Raw genomic sequence first — 21,115 nt, forward strand, 5'->3', positions numbered from 1 at the left:
ACCCTAAGGCTATGTTCACACACAGTATTTTTGCTCAGTATTTTGCAACAAAAACCAGGAGTGGATTAAAAACACAGAAAGGCTATGCTGACACACTGTTGAAATTTTACACTGTTATTTCAAAACAACGGCCGTTATTTTGCCATTAAATGACGACCATCCACCAAATGTCAACAGTGTGTGAGCATAGCCTTTCTGTGTTTTTAATCCACTCCTGTTTTTTGTTGCAAAATACTGAGCAAAAATACTTTGAGGGAACATAGTCTTTGGGATAGGCTCCTCCGGGATTGATGGGTCAGCTATACTCTGGCCATTCAGACAGCTCTCCTTCAGTACCCCAATGTGTGGGGGACAGGTGCATTTCTTTTATAATAATACCCACCTATTTGGGCTCTAGGGACAAAAACATATGAAAAATAAAAATCAAATAAAAAAAAAATATATTTTTTTTTTCCAGATTTTTTTTTCTTTTAATTATTATTTTTACCTCACAAATCAAGTTAGGAAAGTGGCGGGAAGCCGTGTGCCTATTCCTGTGAGGGGATGTAGCAGCGCTGAACCTGCAGCAGGTGAGGAGGCTGAGGCGCCTGTGTGTGCGGCTCCTGAGGGAAGAAGGCGGGCCGGGACACGGGGAGGGATACGACGCTGACAGCGAGGGGCGGAGGACAAGGAGGAGGGGAAAAGAAAAGGGAAAGAGGGAGAAGGAGGAGGAGGGAGAAAGAAACACAGATTCACAGTTGGGAAAGAAAAAAAAAATGTGGCTCTCCCATAATTTATCCCCTGTGATATCTCAAGAAGAAGGGACATAGCGCGGTCACCCCCGCCAGACACCAGTGCACCGCTCCTCTCCTATAGACCAGCCTGGGGGAGAGACCCGTCCACTGTTATTCAAGGGGGGGGGGAGAAACTTGTGGCCGAAGGAAGAAGAAGACGAGGCGGAAGAGACCGACCGACCGCCCAGCGACTCCTGCCGGGGAAAGGGGCGCTGGAGAGGAGGGAGGGGAGCCGTCCGCTCCTCACTCCCCGGATTCCGCTCCCGTTGCCAGTAATAATAGGAGCGGGGGCTAAAAGTTTTCCTGAAGTTTCCCTGTGTAGAGGAGGGAGCTCGGGAGCGGGAGGCTGCCACAGTCCGGAGCCCGGGTCCGTCCGGACACCGTGAGGAGAAGCAGGATGATGAGCTCGGGAGGCGGCGGCGGAGGAGCCGGAGGCGGCGGGGAGGTGGTGTGCTCGGGCTGGCTCCGTAAATCACCGCCGGAGAAAAAGTTGAAGCGCTTTGTAAGTACGGAGCCGTGTGTGCGACCGGAGGGGAGGAGGAGGGAGGGAGGGCCGCACGGGGCCCGGGGGGGAGCGCTGTGTACGGGGCCCCGGGGGGGAGCGCTGTGTACGGGGCCCCGTGGGGGGGGAGCGCTGTGTACGGGGCCCCGGGGGGGGGGGAGCGCTGTGTACGGGGCCCCGGGGGGGGGGGGGGGAGCGCTGTGTACGGGGCCCCGGGGGGGGGGGGGGGAGCGCTGTGTACGGGGCCCCGGGGGGGGGGGGGGGAGCGCTGTGTACGGGGCCCCGGGGGGGGGGGGGGGAGCGCTGTGTACGGGGCCCCGGGGGGGGGGGGGAGCGCTGTGTACGGGGCCCCGGGGGGGGGGGGGGGAGCGCTGTGTACGGGGCCCGGGGACACTACAACTCCCAGCAGGCTCGGCGGCTGTACCCGTGCGCACAGGCTCCGGCCGGGGCAGAGTGTGTGTGTGAATAGGGTTGTAGCCGCTTACCAGTGCAGAGAGTGTGTGTGTGTGAGAGAGAACAGGGTTGTAGCCACTTACCAGTGCAGAGTGTGTGTGTGAGAGAACAGGGTTGTAGCCACTTACCAGTGCAGAGTGTGTGTGTGTGTGAGAGAACAGGGTTGTAGCCACTTACCAGTGCAGAGTGTGTGTGTGTGTGAGAGAACAGGGTTGTAGCCACTTACCAGTGCAGAGAGAGTGTGTGTGTGTGTGAGAGAACAGGGTTGTAGCCACTTACCAGTGCAGAGTGTGTGTGTGTGAGAGAACAGGGTTGTAGCCACTTACCAGTGCAGTGTGTGTGTGAGAGAGAACAGGGTTGTAGCCACTTACCAGTGCAGTGTGTGTGTGTGTGTGTGTGAGAGAGAGAACAGGGTTGTAGCCACTTACCAGTGCAGTGTGTGTGTGTGAGAGAGAGAACAGGGTTGTAGCCACTTACCAGTGCAGTGTGTGTGTGTGTGTGAGAGAGAGAGAACAGGGTTGTAGCCACTTACCAGTGCAGTGTGTGTGTGTGTGTGAGAGAGAGAGAACAGGGTTGTAGCCACTTACCAGTGCAGAGTGTGTGTGTGTGTGTGTGAGAGAGAGAGAGAACAGGGTTGTAGCCACTTACCAGTGCAGTGTGTGTGTGAGAGAGAACAGGGTTGTAGCCACTTACCAGTGCAGTGTGTGTGTGAGAGAGAACAGGGTTGTAGCCACTTACCAGTGCAGAGTGTGTGTGTGAGAGAGAGAACAGGGTTGTAGCCACTTACCAGTGCAGAGTGTGTGTGTGAGAGAGAGAACAGGGTTGTAGCCACTTACCAGTGCAGTGTGTGTGTGTGTGTGTGAGAGAGAACAGGGTTGTAGCCACTTACCAGTGCAGTGTGTGTGTGAGAGAACAGGGTTGTAGCCACTTACCAGTGCAGAGTGTGTGTGTGTGAGAGAACAGGGTTGTAGCCACTTACCAGTGCAGTGTGTGTGTGTGTGTGTGAGAGAGAGAACAGGGTTGTAGCCACTTACCAGTGCAGTGTGTGTGTGAACAGGGTTGTAGCCACTTACCAGTGCAGAGTGTGTGTGTGTGTGTGTGTGAGAGAACAGGGTTGTAGCCACTTACCAGTGCAGAGTGTGTGTGTGTGTGTGTGAGAGAACAGGGTTGTAGCCACTTACCAGTGCAGAGTGTGTGTGTGTGTGTGAGAGAACAGGGTTGTAGCCACTTACCAGTGCAGAGTGTGTGTGTGTGAGAGAACAGGGTTGTAGCCACTTACCAGTGCAGTGTGTGTGTGTGAGAGAGAACAGGGTTGTAGCCACTTACCAGTGCAGTGTGTGTGTGTGAGAGAACAGGGTTGTAGCCACTTACCAGTGCAGTGTGTGTGTGTGAACAGGGTTGTAGCCACTTACCAGTGCAGTGTGTGTGTGTGTGTGTGAGAACAGGGTTGTAGCCACTTACCAGTGCAGAGTGTGTGTGTGTGTGTGTGTGTGTGTGAGAGAACAGGGTTGTAGCCACTTACCAGTGCAGTGTGTGTGTGTGTGAGAGAACAGGGTTGTAGCCACTTACCAGTGCAGTGTGTGTGTGAACAGGGTTGTAGCCACTTACCAGTGCAGAGTGTGTGTGTGTGAGAGAACAGGGTTGTAGCCACTTACCAGTGCAGTGTGTGTGTGTGTGTGAGAGAACAGGGTTGTAGCCACTTACCAGTGCAGAATGTGTGTGTGTGTGTGTGAGAGAGAACAGGGTTGTAGCCACTTACCAGTGCAGAATGTGTGTGTGTGTGTGAGAGAGAACAGGGTTGTAGCCACTTACCAGTGCAGAGTGTGTGAGAGAACAGGGTTGTAGCCACTTACCAGTGCAGTGTGTGTGAGAACAGGGTTGTAGCCACTTACTAGTGCAGAGTGTGTGTGTGTGAGAGAACAGGGTTGTAGCCACTTACCAGTGCAGTGTGTGTGTGTGAGAGAACAGGGTTGTAGCCACTTACCAGTGCAGAATGTGTGTGTGTGTGAAAGAACAGGGTTGTAGCCACTTACCAGTGCAGTGTGTGTGAGAGAGAACAGGGTTGTAGCCACTTACTAGTGCAGAGTGTGTGTGTGTGAGAGAACAGGGTTGTAGCCACTTACCAGTGCAGTGTGTGTGAGAGAGAACAGGGTTGTAGCCACTTACCAGTGCAGAGTGTGTGTGTGTGTGTGAGAGAACAGGGTTGTAGCCACTTACCAGTGCAGAGTGTGTGTGTGTGTGTGTGAGAGAACAGGGTTGTAGCCACTTACCAGTGCAGAGTGTGTGTGTGTGAGAACAGGGTTGTAGCCACTTACCAGTGCAGTGTGTGTGTGTGTGTGTGTGTGAGAGAGAACAGGGTTGTAGCCACTTACCAGTGCAGAGTGTGTGTGTGTGTGTGTGTACAGGGTTGTAGCCACTTACCAGTGCAGAGTGTGTGTGTGTGTGTGTGTGAGAGAGAGAGAGAACAGGGTGTGTGTGTGAGAACAGGGTTGTAGCCACTTACCAGTGCAGTGTGTGTGTGAGAACAGGGTTGTAGCCACTTACCAGTGCAGAGTGTGTGTGTGTGTGAGAGAACAGGGTTGTAGCCACTTACCAGTGCAGAATGTGTGTGTGTGAAAGAACAGGGTTGTAGCCACTTACCAGTGCAGTGTGTGTGTGTAAGAGAGAACAGGGTTGTAGCCACTTACCAGTGCAGAGTGTGTGTGTGTGTGTGTGAGAGAACAGGGTTGTAGCCACTTACCAGTGCAGAGTGTGTGTGTGTGTGTGTGAGAGAACAGGGTTGTAGCCACTTACCAGTGCAGAGTGTGTGTGTGTGTGTGTGTGTGAGAACAGGGTTGTAGCCACTTACCAGTGCAGTGTGTGTGTGTGTGTGTGTGTGAGAGAGAGAACAGGGTTGTAGCCACTTACCAGTGCAGAGTGTGTGTGTGTGTGTACAGGGTTGTAGCCACTTACCAGTGCAGAGTGTGTGTGTGTGTGTGTGTGTGTGAGAGAGAGAGAGAGAGAACAGGGTTGTAGCCACTTACCAGTGCAGTGTGTGTGAGAGAACAGGGTTGTAGCCACTTACCAGTGCAGAGTGTGTGTGTGAGAGAACAGGGTTGTAGCCACTTACCAGTGCAGTGTGTGTGTGTGTGTGTGTGTGTGTGTGTGTACAGGGTTGTAGCCACTTACCAGTGCAGAGTGTGTGTGTGTGTGTGTGTGTGTGTGTGTGTGAGAACAGGGTTGTAGCCACTTACCAGTGGAGTGTGTGTGTGTGTGTGTGTGTGTGTGTGTGTGTGTGTGTGTGTGTGTGTGTGTGTGTGAGAGAGAACAGGGTTGTAGCCACTTACCAGTGCAGTGTGTGTGTGTACAGGGTTGTAGCCCCTTCCTGTGGGATCACTCACCACTTGCCAGATTTCGAGCATATCATGATTTCTGCATATAACAAGTCCTGTGTGCTTTGCCTAATAACATAGCACGCTGTTTATGGGGCTGTTGTATAGCGCGATACTTAGGACTAATGCTGCGTTTACACGGAGCAATAATTCGCCCGATCGTACGATTAACGATTTCTAAGTAATTTTTTTTTTTTTATATATAACGATCAGCGTTTAGACGGAACGATATATTGTACGGAAAATTTGTTTTGCGATCGCTTAAGCCCATCTCGCACATAGGAAAAATCGGTGAACGACTGTTTACACGGAATGATCTGCGAATTTTTTGAGAACGACCAACGATAATTTGAGAACATGTTGAAAGATCAAAATAACCAATTTCTCGCTCGTCGTTTGATCGTTCGCTGAGTTTAGATGTACGATTATGGTTCGAATTCGATCGTTATCGTGCAAATTCGCACGATAATCGTTCCGTGTAAACGCAGCACAACTTTGGCTGCACCTTCCTTTCGGTGCAGTTGTTGTTTTTCTTTTGTTGTGTTGTTTACTGTTTGTTTCTGACTTGTCTTATGTTTATTATAGGAAAACAAAACTCTCCTCACACAGGGGCGTTTGCTGACACTGTCACTATGGGTTCCTGTTATATCTTGTTATCCTGTCAGTGGCTCCATTCACTTATTGCTTGGACATAGTTTTGTACTTATTTTTGTTGGACACACGTGGGAGATGACATGAATGGAGTCCCTCTAGTTGTCTACATTTTAGTCATTCATGTGAATAGGCTGCCAGCGCTCGGTGGTATATGTCAGCGTATCCTTTAGAGCACCCCTTTAGATTTTGTCCTGTAAGGTTGTTACATAGTGTACCCGGTAGTCTCCATCCTCTGGCACATCTACAACTCCCGTCATGCACGGACAGAAACCTGTTGTAGTTATGTGACAGCTGGAGAGCCAAAGTTTGAAAACAACTGATGTTATTAAGTTAAAAAAAAGAAAACCTTGGGCAACTTTGATATCATGGAGAAAAATGTTACTTTTTGATGTTTTAAAGCAAAAAGAAATAAAAAAAATCCTCCTCCTTGTGAACACAAGCTATGGGGCCATTGTGAACGGAGACGTAGTTCCATGTGACTGGATGAGTGTTTATTAAGATAAGCTGTCAGGATTATTATTATGGTATGTGTGATTATCATTCCATCATCACATTAACAAGTAAATGTGGCTCGTGTCATTCTTTGCATGTTTATGCCGTTCTACGCCGCACTAGGTTCAATGTACACACCGAACCAAGCTGAAAGCCTTGTGGGTGTGCGGGGTTAGTGCAGCTCATCTGCCATTCACTTTAATGAGACCTGAGCTGCTGTTAGGGTAGTTAACCAAAAATTATTATTGGCGCCCCCCCCCCCCCCCCCTTCCCAGTAGGCGCTGGCACGTGTACTCACCGCAGCTAATTGGTATCCCGCAGCGCCGTGCCGTTCAAATGCGGCGTGCCCCTACTTCAGCCTTTGCTGTGGCTCCTCTTCTGTGACCTGTGATTGAACGCCGGAAGTCACATGCTTCCATAGAGAATGCATTGAAGCGTGTGAGTTCCGGTGTATAATCATAGGAGACAGAAGAGGTGTCACAGCAGTGGTTGACGTGAGCGCTTGCCGCATTTGAACGGTGCCGCGGGACACAGATCAGCTGCGGTGATTATAAGTGCCAGCGCCTACCCGGGGGGGGGGGGGGGGGGGGGGCAATAATTTTTTGTGAACTGTTTCTTTAAATTCCCTCTTCTCAGCTCTGGCGGAATGCAAGTGGAAAGCGGAAGTTCAATGACTTCTATAGGTTGTCTGTAGCGGAATCTGCCCAAAGACTTGACATGTCAAGTCTTTGGCCTGAAAGCGGATCTGTGGTGGAAAAATCCATGCGGATATTCCATTGAACACAATGGGACATTGCGTTGTTAATTTACAGAAGAATATAAGGGGCATCTGTCTCTAATCTCTCACCGTGTTAACAGACCCTAATTCTGCATCATATACACAGAGAAAGTAGCGGCACCATAGGCAATGAACATAAACGTGGCTATCTACTGATCTCAGTCGGACCTGGGCCACATCAGGTGGTGCCAACTGTTCAAGACAACGAATAGATCTGGTAATAGAGTAACGGAGAAGTTGCACTTACCCAGGATGTCTTCTTACACTTTATTTTTCGTATAACAAAATGGACATGGTGTGGACGTAGCGTCTGCTCACTTCATGTCCGTTTTGTTATACGTAAAATAACGTGTAAGAAAGTATCCTGGGTAAGTGCAACTTCTTCATTACTCTATTACTGGATATACCCTAATTCTACATGGCTACTACTGCTGCTGCTTCCATTCAGCGTGTAAATTCTGACGCCATGCTGAACAGCAAATTGAGGATCTCTGGCACCCCCACCCGTCACCGAGATCCTTATAGTTAATGTATCTACATCTACTTAATAAGATTAAGAGATGTCTAGCATTTGCCTGTAGTTCATATACAGGGAAACCTCTCCCTTTGCCCCCCCCTTATCCAAAGTAGATTATAACTCATAAAATATGCTCCGGTCTAGATATTGTGGTTAGATACTCGGCGCCCCCTGCTGTCCCCAGGAGTGCCTGTTGTCTATGAACAAGGATTCTACAATCAGTGGTACCGTGCTGCTAAGCATAGGTGACTCCAAGTAGTGGACACATTGGGGTACACTCAACACGTACCACATCCACTGCATGGTTTTTGTTTAGTGCTGCCATTCACTGGCTTGTACTTAAATATTCTGTGGATTTTACACAACAAAATGTGCCGCTTAAAGGGGTTGTCTGGTGGTCCATCCTTTTTTCTTTTTTTTTTTCTTTTTTTTTAATTTATTTATTTATTTATTTATTTATTGCTGCTGGTGCATAAAAAGACTAAACATCTTATCCTTGCCTCTGTGCCGGTGTCCCCCACTGACTGAAGAGTCTCCACTTTTGAGACCAACTCCTCTCGGGAGTGAAACTCTGCTCAGCCAATCACTGACTGAGATGAGAGAGACCCACGGCCAGTGATTGGCTGAGCAGGTTGTCACTTACATCGCTGGCCACAGTCCTGCCTTAGTCAGTGATTGGCTGAGCGGACTTTCACTCCAAAAACGGGTTTGTCTCAAAAATGAAAAGTCGCTTTAAAGAGAGAGTCCTAAAATTTTTAAAAAAAGGCAGGTAGGGGGTGCTGGAAAATAATAAACAAAGTTAACGTGCACGTCTGTGTGCCATCGTTGTGTTGGTCCCATTGACGGCCGCCAGCTGTGATCTTTGGCTGGAATCCGCATTCGTCATGTACCCGGCTCTTCCAGCTGCAACGTCCTCTGGGTGATTGCGCGTTCAGCTCCAGTCACTGATTGGCTGAGCGATAAAATCGCTCTGCAGGACACTGGTAGCTGTCATCAGGACCAGGGAGCAGGATGATAAGTAATAATCCGTTTACACGATAATTCGCCCAATCGATCGTTTTGATTTTAAAGCAACAATTTGATTAACTATTTATAACGATCAACATTTAGACGAAGTAAAAAATCGTTGAAAAACATCGTTATTGTGAACATTTTAAGATCGCTTAAGCCCATCTCACACATAGGGTGAATCGGTGAAAGACTCTTTAGACGAAGCTAGCTGCGAATTTTCAGCCAACGACGATTTGAGAACATGCTGAAAGATCACAATCAACGATTTCTGGCTCGTCGCTTGATCGTTTGCTGTGTTTACACGAGCCGATCATCTCTTAAATGCGATCGTTATCGCAAAAATTTGAACAATAATTGTTCCATGTAAATGCACCATTAGTTTACTTTATTTTCCGACACTCCCCTGCCTGTTTTTTTTTCTTTCTAATTTCGTGGGACTTCTCCTTTAAGTAGGGGTTCCATACAGGGTTTTGCATTAATTGCTGTGTAGCACCAGTGCTCCAAATAGAACTGTAAACAATGCATGGCACATTCCATTCTGGATTCCAGTCAGGATACATGCCACCTATGTAGGGGGGTGGGGTGATATCTGTGCCAGTTGTTGTTGCTGGAGGGAGGGAGCAGGGCCTGTGTGTATAGTGTGCACTGGTTGTTATTCAGAGCTAAGAGTTCTATTTCAAAACAGTCTGCTCCTATGAGTAGTAGTCTCAGTGGGAATGTGTGGGAATGTTGGCTGGCAGCAGCGTCGTCAGGAGGCTTCACGTAACGCTGGCTGTTTGCTGAGAGGGCAGATTCCTGCACACAGTGGAAGGGTTGATAGACAAGCACCCAGTAGCTCTTAATGCATGTAAAATATAATGCAGAATGAGTATTTACCTTCACCTGTGGTTTGTGACTATGTCCTGGCACGCCATGGCTGTGATTACGGAGAGAAGAATCTGTTCATCCGAGAGTGTGGAGAGAAAAAAACGTACAATGAGCCGTGTTATTCTTGGTGGCCGTTGTTGACGTGCAGATATTGCTTCAGATTTGCAGAAGTTTTGCAGCAAATAAAACGTGTGTGTGTGTGTGTCTCTTGCCCTTATTGGCATTTTACATGTAGTAGTTATCAATAAAATGCGGTGCTCTGGGCCCGGCCCCTGGGAAATCCACCACATGTAACTCATCTTGAATCTTCAACTGATGATTTTTTTTTTCGCTGAGTCCCATGCATACCGGTTATGCTGCATTTACACAGAGCGATAATTCGCCCAATCGTACGATTAATGATTTCAAAGTAACAATGTTTTTTTTTTTTGTAACGATCAGTGTTTAGACAGTGTTTGAAAAAATCGTTATAGTGATAGTTTTAAGATCAATTAATCCCATCTCGCACATAGGGTAAATCGGTGAAAGACTGTTTACACGAAGTGATCTGCAAATTTTTAGGGAACGACGACGATTTGAGAACATGTTGAAAGATCACAATGAACGATGCGGTCATCGCGAAAATTCGAACGATCGTTCCGTGTAAACGCATTATTACTCTGTATAATAAGCAAGTGGAAGTCAAAACTGTGCCTTTTTATCCAAGTTCACTTATGTTTTTTTTAGTTGTTAATATTCCCAGATTTGGCTAGAATGAATTGTTCAGAATTTCACTGTGTTTTGGTATGGTATGTTCATACATTGCTTTTTGAGATCAGAATACATCCATGTTTTGATAATTAAAGATCATTGTTTAGCTCCTTAATTATTAAAGTACAGACTTTTTTTGCCTCAAAGTTCACACGTACCGGATCCGCTGCGGATCCCTGCCCAGTAAACTCTATGGGGAGACAAACTCGCAGCAGGAGTCTGTCCGCAGCCCGCCCCGTTAACCCCCCCCCCCCTCCGGAACCTATACTTCACCTGGTCCCCGCTCTGGCTTGCTGTGTTCTGCACAGTCCGCGAGTTCTCTGGAAGAAGCACAGGGAGTATATTGGGAAGTAAGAGGGCATGAAGTGCTGATATTAGTCACGTTATTTACAATAAAGTAGACAACTGTTTTGAACACTTATTTCCTGGATACTTTATTTTTTTGGGATATGATGACACTAGATGGTGATTAGATACAGATGTAGCCCCAGCTACGTACAGATAACCTGTATTGGGTTATAAGTATATCCCTAAGGCTACGTTCACACATCTTTTGTTCTGTCTGCAATTGCGGGCACAGCATAGAACCCATGGTATTCAATGGGCCGTTCACACATCCGTACGTGTGTACGGGGCCGCGATCCGTGCTGCAAAGAAAAGAACATGCTGTAATGCGGACTACATTTTGCGGCCCAGATCGCTAGGGTAATGATGTGTAAAGCACGGAGCACTACAGATGCACATTCGTAGTGTGGGCCGTGGTTGCGGGCTGCTCTACGGGTGTGTGAATATAGCCTAATATTTAGAACATGAGTTTCCTACGTTGGTTGTCTGTGTATTTTGTTTTAAGAAAATTAGCAACAAGCAAAAAAAAAAAAAATAACAATAAACAAATATGATGGTGGAGAGTTATGAAACATGGTGTAAAGTGAAACTGGCTCAGCTGCCCCTAGCAACCAATCAGATTCCACCTCTCATTCCTCACAGACTCTTTGGAAAATGAAAGGTGAAATCTGATTGGTTGCTTGGGGCGACTGAGCCAGTTTCACTTTACAACATGTTTGATAAATCTCCCCCGATTTCCTCACATAGTAGCATATACTTTCTAAAGGTTTGTTGGAGAAATGTTACCCACACCTTTACAATCAAGGGCAGCTTTGTGCGATTTATGCATTCAAACCTATCGCTGTGTAAAAGTGCCAGAGATTTGTTATTTACTTCTATTAAAAATTTCCAAGTCTTCCAGTATTTATCAGCTGCTGTATGTCCTGCAGGAAGTGGTGTATTCTCTTCAGTCTGACACAGTGCTCTCTGTTGTTACCTCTGTCCATGTCAGGAACTGTCTAGAGCAGCAGCAAATTCCCATAGAAAATTTCTCCTGCTCTCCAAACTGGAAAGAACAAACCACCTCCGGCAGGACATACAGCAGCTGTTAAGTACTGGAAGACTTGAGATTTTATACAAGGAGTAAATTACAAATCTCTGGCGCTTTTTGACACCAGTTGATTTGGAAGCAAAAAAGTTTTGAACTCCCCCTTTAACCAGCAAAACCTGCTGACTAGACTTTACATTGCTTCACATATTTACCAGAACTGAATGGATAAACTATGGAGATGGCAAATAGTCTGCTTGTGTTCAGGGTGGGAGTAGGAGTATTTTTCCCCCTCTTTGCTCTTGCAAACTGGTTGTTAAAATTACAATCGGATCAGAGGACAGGATAAAAAGATGAATCCCCTGTTCTCTTACAGTTTTTGGTGTGCCGTCCTCCTAGGAGGAAAAAACATTGTTTAATTCAGGCACATGCTGCGGGAACTAGTCATCTGTCCTGAACCGGCCTGTAACCAGTCAGGGGTCTTTGCCAGTCAGCCCTCTCTGCAGGGATGATTGACAGACACAGAGGTCTGTTAGAAGCCTCTTAGGGCCGTATGACACGGGACAGGTATCATTCGAAAAATCACTCTAATAACAGACAACGATTAAATTTCTAAAGAGAAATAGAAATAGCTGATTGTTCCCAAATCGTTCAAACATAGTTCAGTCCTTCCCTAGTCTATCAGCCAGGAAAGGACGAGTGCAAGAACAACCGTAAGTAACGATCATCTCCCTGTGTAACAGGGTGAACAATTTAAGATTGTTCGTCATAGCGGTTGTTTGTTTATTGTTAATCGCTGAAAAATCATCCAGTGTTATTACCACCCTTAGAACCATCCCTGCAAAGCGTAATGACAGGCAGAGATCCCTGACGGCTGTCTCCGGCCAAATGCTAGGTGAAGTTTCCCAGGATTGGATTCAGCTTCCCAGGAGTGGCAGTCAGTAATAGGCAGCATCTGATGAGCGCATTGCGGAGATAACCAAGCGCTTCACTTCATTGTTACTGGAAATTCACTCGAAAATCTCTAGTTTTTTTCTGTGAAACATTGAGCAACTTTTTTAGGTGTATCGCCTGGGCTGGGATTTAGTCTGGAAAATTAAACGCGTCCCTATTACTACGTGGGATTTTTGGAGCATTACGTTATATTGGAGCAGGGACATGTTCTTGTTTTGATAAGTTGTTCTTGTCATAAAACATCTTGAAAAGGTCCTGTATCTCCCACCTCAGGAGTCACTGGAACGTGTATTTATCTGCTCTAGCACCAATATTCTAGCTGTGGAAAGCTAGAATATTCTAGATGTGGAAAGCATTTAGGGGGACATTTACTAAGGAGTCTGATATGTGACTCTTCTAATGAGAATTGGTTTGTATTTTGCATTGATATCTTGTGACTCATTTATTAAAGTTTAGCAAAAAGTTAAGAAAAATTGCAAATATTGTTGCAAAAAGTTAAAAATTGTGCAAACAAATTCCCCTGGTACCGACCAGACGTAGGCCTGCACCAGTTTGTGCAAATGATAAATTGGGCCTTAATCCCGGATTATGCAAATTAAGTGAATACTCAAAACAGGCAGATTAAAAAAAATAATTGCATAAAAAAATATTCAATATTGGTTCTTGAAAATGCGTGAAAAATCTAATTATTCACCAAAAATAGGCACAAAGCCCTTGATAACTTCCACCCCCAGTGTCATGTCATGAACATAGCAGGGCTCCAGACTAAAAAATTTACCTGGGAGCCATTGGCTCCTAACCTGAAAAATTTAGGCGCCAAATAGAATATTTGGTCGCCAACATTTTAAACCATGTAAAATTAATGTTATGTTACATGGGACTTACTGTGTGCAGAGGCCACGGCAGCATCCTCCTCCTTTAGATCCTTTCTTTTCTTAGTTTGAAAACGTTCAACATGGAAACTTGCAACTTGACAACCATATACAGTCTGACTCAGTACTTCAGCTTCACTTGGCTAGCCTATTAATGAGGCTTACTCTTCTGAACTTGAACTTAAAGGGAACCTGTCGACCCCCGTACCGGGGTGACAGGCTCCCAACCCCCCGTTAGAACCCCCTATACTCACCTCATCTTCACCCCGCTTCTGAAGATGGTCGGGTCACGGAGATCTCAGCCGCTGCAGCCCGGCGTGCGCTGAGAGATTAGTCCAACGCTCATAGAGAATGACGGGAGGGTCCAGCGCTCCGTCATTCTCTATGAGCGTTGGACTCATCTCTCAGTGTGCGCGTCAGGCTGCAGCGGCTGAGATATCCGTGACCCGACCATCTTCAGAAGCGGGACCCGGCGCGATGAGGTGAGTATAGGGGGTTCTAACGGTGGTTGGGAGCCTGTCACCCCGTCACCGGGGGAGACAGGTTCCCTTTAAAAGCTTGCAACAGTCTATACATACTGAGCTAGACTTATGACTGCAGCCATAGTGACCCCCCACAAGATGTGTATATAGATAGATATATCTCTCACCTAGTGACTAATGCAAGGGACCCCCTACAATACAGACACCTGAGGGGCCCTGATAATAATAATTGTGCATATATCTATCTCCCAGTGTCTGCAGCCAGTTTGCCCTACACTTATAGATGGCCCCCTCCCCTTATAGATGACCCCCTCTACCCCCATTATATATGCCCCCTCCTCCCCCCCATTATAGATGCCCCCTCTCCCCCCCCATTATAGATGCCCCCTCTTCTCCCCCCCCCCCCTTATAGATACCCCCTCCCCTTATAGATGACCCCCTCCTCCCCCCTTATAGATACCCCCTCCCCTTATAGATGCCCCCTCTCCCCCCCATTATAGATGCCCCCTCTTCTCCCCCCCTTATAGATACCCCCTCCCCTTATAGATGGCCCCCTCTCCCCCCATTATAAAGCCCCCCCCCCCCTTTCCTCTATGCTAAGCAATATTTAAAAAAAACAAACACAAAAAACTCACCTGACAACCCGCTCCCCCGGCGATCCTCTTCTTCTTCGGACGCTGTCCCCGGCTGATGCGCGGCTGCCGGGGGTGTCCCGTCCTATCCCCGGCAGCGCGGCGCATCAGTGAGCTCCCTGTACGCCGGGGCTGTGACTTCTGACACAGGAAGCGTCTCTGACGTGCGCTTCCTGTGCCGGAAGTCAGGGCCCCAGGCAGCTCACTGATGCGCCGCGCTGCCGGGGATAGGACGGGACACCCCCGGCAGCCGCGCATCTTAAAGAGACAGCGCGCCGCCGCCGGGGCCAGTCGCAAATGGCGCCCAGATTAATAAATCTGGGCGCCATTTGCAAAATGTCAGTTGCATTGGCGACCATTTTGGTCGCCATCTGGAGCCCTGCATAGGCTACCTAATAGATGTGAATGTAGATTAACTGTTGAAAAATATACTGTGTAGTTGTTGTTTAGTATTTCTTTTGCGTTCCCTTGAGGCTGGCGCTCAGACCCCCTCCGCTCTTCACATTCAGTTATAGCTAGCAGCAGCAATGCGCTTAAATGGGGATTAGAAGAAGTCTGTTTTCCAATCACTTGACCCCCACAACGTATAAAACCACTTATCCATCTTGTGAAGATGTTCGCTGTTAATGGACTACAAGACCACACATTTTCTGTCCATTTCTTGATTATTGAGGTTGGAAAGCATTTACAGGCGCTTTAACGTCTTTAATGAATGGTTATAGATGGACAAATGGGAAGGGTGCTTTGTATTGTTTTCAGATGTCAGCGATTTGCTGTGTCCTGACCATACAAAAGGAAGAATGAATGAGAACGGCGGCACATTCTGTTAGTGGGCTCACAAGCAGTGGTATTGTGCCACACAGCTAGTCTCCATGCTGAAAAACTGCTCAGTAAGGGGGCATTCACATGTTCAGTCATTTTTCTGGGCCTCAACCTCTGTGATTTGTGGAAAATCATCAGTATTTGTATCCGTAACGGCCTCCATTTCCGTAAAATGTGAATAGTACTAGTTAGGATAGAGTTGATCCGCGTGATGTCCGTAAAAATTACGGATCCCATAGGCTTCTATTGGTAATTTGTACCGCAATCACAATCCGCACTAGGACATGTCCCTTATTTTTTTACGGAATGGATTACGGATCAAAATTAACATGGACTGTGTAAATAGCCCAATAGAAATTAACGGGCTTTAAATTGAACAGTGATTAATACGGATCCGCAATTACGGACAACTTTACGGGCCATGTGAATAAGGCCTAAGGGTATGTACACACTGAGGAATAGCCGAGGAATTGAAGAGGAAGGTTTTCTGTTTAAAATTCCTTGTCTATTCAGCTGTGGCAGGATAGGGGTGGAAATTGATCCCCATTACCTTCTATAGCGGAATCCTCCCAACGAATTGACTTGTCAATTCTTTGGGCGGGAAGCAGATCTGTGGCAGAAAATTCTGCAGTATGAACAACAGAGCTCAAATCCCATTGAACACAATAGGACATTGTTCTGTTTATATTTTACGGAAGGAATTTTAAGCAGAAATTAAGAGCGGATTCTGCTTCAAATTCCTCGCCTATTCCTCAGTGTGCTTATACCCTTAAAGTTGGACTCCTCTTTATTGATTTGCATAACGCGCGCTCAGCTCTGGGCCGTGATTTCTCCGCCCCAGGACTGGGTCAAACTAATGCTGCGGCTAACACTTCCCACGGACGTGGAAGGACAGTAACGGGGGTACATTCGCTTTAATGTACCATCAGTCGCATTCACTTTAAGTGTAGCTTATCAGTAGAACGGTACTGGTCCCACAGTCCCTTTTTTTTGAACCGTGGCCTGGTTCCCCTGCACGGCGCTGGTCTATTACCAGGTACCAGCCCAGACTGAAGCACTGGAGGCCCCCAGTGGGAGGAAACCCCTTACCCTCTGTGACACAGTTTCATTGATTCTAATGGAGCCGCATCACAGATTTGTAAATCTGCACTACATATACCTATCAAACTAGTAAAGTGTATTTTTTTCCAGCAATTTCACAGGTATTCTGCGAGATCCACAGCAGTCGGGTTGCTTGTTGATGTCTGTGGGGATGGGTGTGGGTATAAATGGCTTCTGTGTGTAAGACATTTGTTCAAATATCATCCAAGTCCCTGATATTGTAATTTATCAATTTCCCTGATATTGTAGTTTTAGTTTTGGGTGTTCATAGATGGTAAGTATTTAGGCCTTTCATTTGCAGAAAGTTGTTTTTCATCACTTTTTAAATCTATGTATAACTTTAAGATGTAATATAAAACCTTGTTTAATAGGAGCCAAAGGGCATATTGATTCATAACAGGGATAAAGGTAAAATTCTAGAAAGTTGTATTGTAAATGTAAAAATTTCCCATGGTATAATGTGACTTATATTATAAATTCCATGGATGGTATGTCTCTTACCTTCCTCCTCGGTGACGTTCCAGTCCAGTTAGTCTTTTGCTCCACAGTCTGCGCGCCCCCATAGTGCCGATTCACCCCCGGCTGGCCTGCCGGCTGGCCAGTAGCAAGACAGGTACATGGCCTACTGCACCGATGATCAAGGTAGGAGACATACTATAGGAGACATATCTTCCTCCTCTGCATCTCCTGTGCAATAGGGACAGATCAGCAGGTTAGATTTCGATAGTTCCCCTTTAATATAAAAGAAATTGGGGCAAAATATAATAGTTACTCCATTAATTTTTCAGTATTGGGGAAGGGCATAAAAGTTGCTGCTACAAAAACAAATTAGTTGGAAATTATTGATAATCATTTTAACAGCCTGCATGGCTCTGCTTCCATCTAATATCGAAGTGTGGAATAAGTTATTTGAAATATTTTTTTTTTCTCTGAACCGCGGTGATCCCGGGTGCCGCTTGTAGCCCGGGACCGCCGGTATTAGCGGGCACGGTCCGATCGCCGTGCCCGCTAATACAGTAATCAGATGCAGCTGTCAAACATGATAGCTGCATCCGATTACCGGCTGCAGCACTTCCCTGGTGTCTAGTGGCGGAGATCGCTCCTCCGGGACGCTGTCCCGGAGGAGCGATCTCCCTGTCTTGATGCCGGCCGGGGACTCGTCCAAGATGGCGCTGTCCCCGACTCGGCACTCGTTTGTATTCGGCTGCAGCAGCCGAAAGCAAACGAGTGCCGATCTCATTGATCTTTGCTGTATAACTATACAGCAAAGATCTCAATGAGAGATCAAAGTATATATACTAGAAGTCCCCTAGGGGGGCTTCTGGTATATGTGTAAAAAAAAAAAAAAAAAAAAAGTATTGTTATAAGTAAAAAGCCCCCTCCCCTAATAAGTCTGAATCACCCCCCTTTTCCCAGGTTATAAATAAAAGTAAACAAATCAATAAATAAATAAACATGTTTGCTATCGCCACGTGCGTATTTGCCCGAACTATTAATTATTCACATTCCTGATCTCCCATGGTAAACGGCGTCAGCGCAAAAAAAAATCCCAAAGTGCAAAATTGCGAATTTTTGGTCGCATCAAATCCAGAAAATATGTAATAAAAGGCGATCAAAAAGTCGTATATGCGCAATCAAGGTATCAATAGAAAGAACACATCATGGCGCAAAAAATGACACCTGACACAGCCCCATAGACCAAAGGATAAAAGCGCTATAAGCCGGGGAATGGAGAGATTTTAAGGAACGTATATTTGTTAACAATGGTTTGAATTTTTTACAGGCCATCAGATACAATATAAGTTATACATGTTATATATCATTTTAATCGTAACTACTTGAGGAACATGCATAACAAGTCAGTTTTACCCCAGGGCGAATGGCGTAAAAACACATTCCCCCAAATAAAAGAAATGCGTTTTTTTTTTTTCAATTTCACCACTCTTTGAATTTTCTTCTGGTTTCGTAGTGTACCAAATGCAAAAATTCAGCCTGCCATTGCAAAGTACAATTAGTGACGCAAAAAATAAGGGCTCATGTGGGTTTCTAGGTGTAAAAATGCAAGTGCTATGGCCTTTTAAGCACAAGGAGGAAAAAACGAAAACGCAAAAATGAAAATCAGCCTGGTCCCGAAGGGGTTAAGGGAGGGTCCTAGATTGTTTTATTTTTATTTTTTTAAAATAAAATTATATAAAATTAGTGGGTGTAATTTTGCTTCAAATCTTATTGTATTTTTGTATGTCAAAATATTTAAATGGCAAACTACTACAGTGCAAACTACAATTTGCACTCAATTTCAACAGTGTGAGAACATAGCCTTTCTGTGTTTTCAATCTATTCCTGGTTTTGTTTGCAAAATACTGAGCACAAGTGCTATGTGGAACATAGCCTAAGGCCCAGTTCACACTGAGCGAAAACGACTGAATTTCGTGGTGGAGCTCAGTGTCCTGCAGTCTCTGGCAGGGCGCACACGCCTCCGGTCCCGCTGCTCTCCACTCATAGAATTGACGTGTCAATTCTTTGAGCGGTGTGGGGAGGAAGCGGAGGCGCACTATTTTGTTGTGTGGTTTGTATGCTACCTATTAATTGGAGCAAAAATGTAGTTCTTAAACCTTTTACTCATTTTATGAAGCTACGCCCCTTTGACAAACAAGCTGCACATGTGTGCACAAAACCTATGTTCACACATTGTCCTTATGTTCAAAACAGTGGCCTTTTTTTTTTTAAAGTAACGGACGTTATTTTACAATGACCGTAAACATTATTTACGGTTGTCATTATCAAACAGACGTTGTTTTGCCTAAAAAAACAAAAACAAAAAAAAACCTGCATACTTGCATGCAAGCCTTTATAAGTTCCCCTGTGATTCTCTGACTAGTCCTAATTTAGAAACTAGCCGTCCTATGGCTTCTATTGGCCGTACCTGCATCTCCAGGGCTGTAGACATGATGGTACATGGTGGAGGTAAGCTTGTCATCATTAATACTGAGTTGCAGGCCACACGCTGTGATACAACTTAAAGAGTCACTGTCGTATTTTTTTTTTTTGCAGAAATCAATAGTCCAGGCGATTTTAAGAAACTTTGTAATTGGGTTTATTAGCCAAATCTGCCATTATCTGCATGTAAAAAGCCTTTTCCCAGGTCCCCCCCTCCTTCCTCTTTTTCATCCACTCTGAAAAATCTGAAAATTGTGACTTGTTGCAGGAGACGTCCCCTGTCTGTTCTAGGGAGAGGGGAGGGGGGAGGAGGAAGGAGGGAGTTAGCCGGCAGCAGAAAGCAGATAACAGAGGATTACAGGCACGGAGCTGGGTGACAGCTGTAATCCGAGCCCAGACAGGTCACTGGTGATGGTCAGAACAGATAACGGGTGAGGGATTTGTAGATTAACTCTTTGTTGTCCTGTTTTGGTCTTTTCTTTAGCTCTCTCCATAGGAGAACAATGAAGACAGGGGGGAGAGCTTCAAACTGCTTTTTCATGATAAAAATGCATTTTTCGGATAATAAACCCAATTACAAAGTTTCTTAAAATCGCCTGGACTATTGATTTCTGCAAAAAAAAAATTCACGACAGTGACACTTTAATTGCCTGATATTACTGTGTGAAAGCCGGTATTCAGAGGTCAGAGAGGTCAGTGCTGACTTCAGATGAGATAGCCGGTGATGTAGCTGTCAATTAACTTTGTTCTGTTTTGGTGCCTCATCTCCCTCCACCCCTCCCCTTTCCATAGAAAACCATGAGGATGGGGGGTGGGTGGGGGGGAGAGCTTCAAACTGTTTTTTCATGCTAAAAATGCATTTTTCAGCTAATAAACCCAATTACAAAGTTTCTTAAAATCGCCTGTACTATTGATCTCTTAAAAAAAAAAAAAATTAAATGACAGTGACACTTTAAGGCCTCAGGCCGCCGCTCAATGCATTGTTTTTGGACTATCCAAAAAAAAAAAAAAGGAAGACAAAGGTTGTGTACACTAATAAATGGCTACAAACCTGTGAAATCCAACAAGAGTAGAAATTCTACTTCATCCCTAACAGATGTTTTGTTGTTTTTTGTGTGTATTGTAGCAATTTCGCATTCTAAGCCCTGATTCCCAGATGACTCAGTGGAGAGAGAAGTCTCCGGCACTGAAAATTTACTTATCTGACAACTGTTTCAACTTGCCACAGCTTTGCCCTAAGACCTGTATGCATGCTATGTAATTGAAACTTGATTTTCTGGTTTGGTTTGCTTTGCGGTAGACCGTCTTGGGCAGGTGATCTGTCTCTTTCCTCTCAAATTAAAACCACTTGAGTGCTTTTTCATGTGGCTAAATAAAAATGTGTCCTAGACTTCTGATTAGCGAAAACAGGAAACTTGTCATGTCTTTGGATCTCTCTTTGACAACTGCGTGTTAGAGGGGTTCTCCATGAAATACCCTGAAACCATGAGCTGCGGGATCAGTATAAGGTTAAAAATGGCTTGGTACATTGTATAAGAATATTATAGACTCAAGGAAAATATTCTTAAGGTTACAAACACACTTGGCGTGTCTGCAGCGAGTCTCCATGCTGCGTTTTTGCAGCGAGACTCGCTGCAGATCCCGGCCCTATACTTTTAATGGCAGACAAACACGCAGCAGGGATGTACATCCCTGCTGCGAGTTTGTCTACAGCCCACCCCATTAACCCCCCGGCCGCCGGAGCTGATACTTTACCTGATCCCGGCTCCGGCGGT

The 21,115-nt window shown here is 45.9% G+C and overlaps 1 protein-coding gene across 2 annotated transcripts in view; it reads left to right on the forward strand.

The window, feature by feature from the left end:
- The first annotated feature begins 702 nt into the window (after window positions 1-702).
- The window catches only part of GAB1 (GRB2 associated binding protein 1), an 80,759-nt gene continuing 60,346 nt past the window's right edge, over window positions 703-21,115 (forward strand). For both annotated transcript variants that reach the window (XM_069978649.1, XM_069978650.1), the window contains exon 1: window positions 703-1,275. In XM_069978649.1, the coding sequence (XP_069834750.1) occupies window positions 1,171-1,275 (105 nt within the window). In that variant the 5' untranslated portion in view covers window positions 703-1,170. The remainder of the gene's footprint in view (window positions 1,276-21,115) is intronic.

The sequence above is a fragment of the Dendropsophus ebraccatus genome, chromosome 7 (genome assembly GCF_027789765.1).
Source record: "Dendropsophus ebraccatus isolate aDenEbr1 chromosome 7, aDenEbr1.pat, whole genome shotgun sequence".
NCBI classification, from domain to species: domain Eukaryota; kingdom Metazoa; phylum Chordata; class Amphibia; order Anura; family Hylidae; genus Dendropsophus; species Dendropsophus ebraccatus.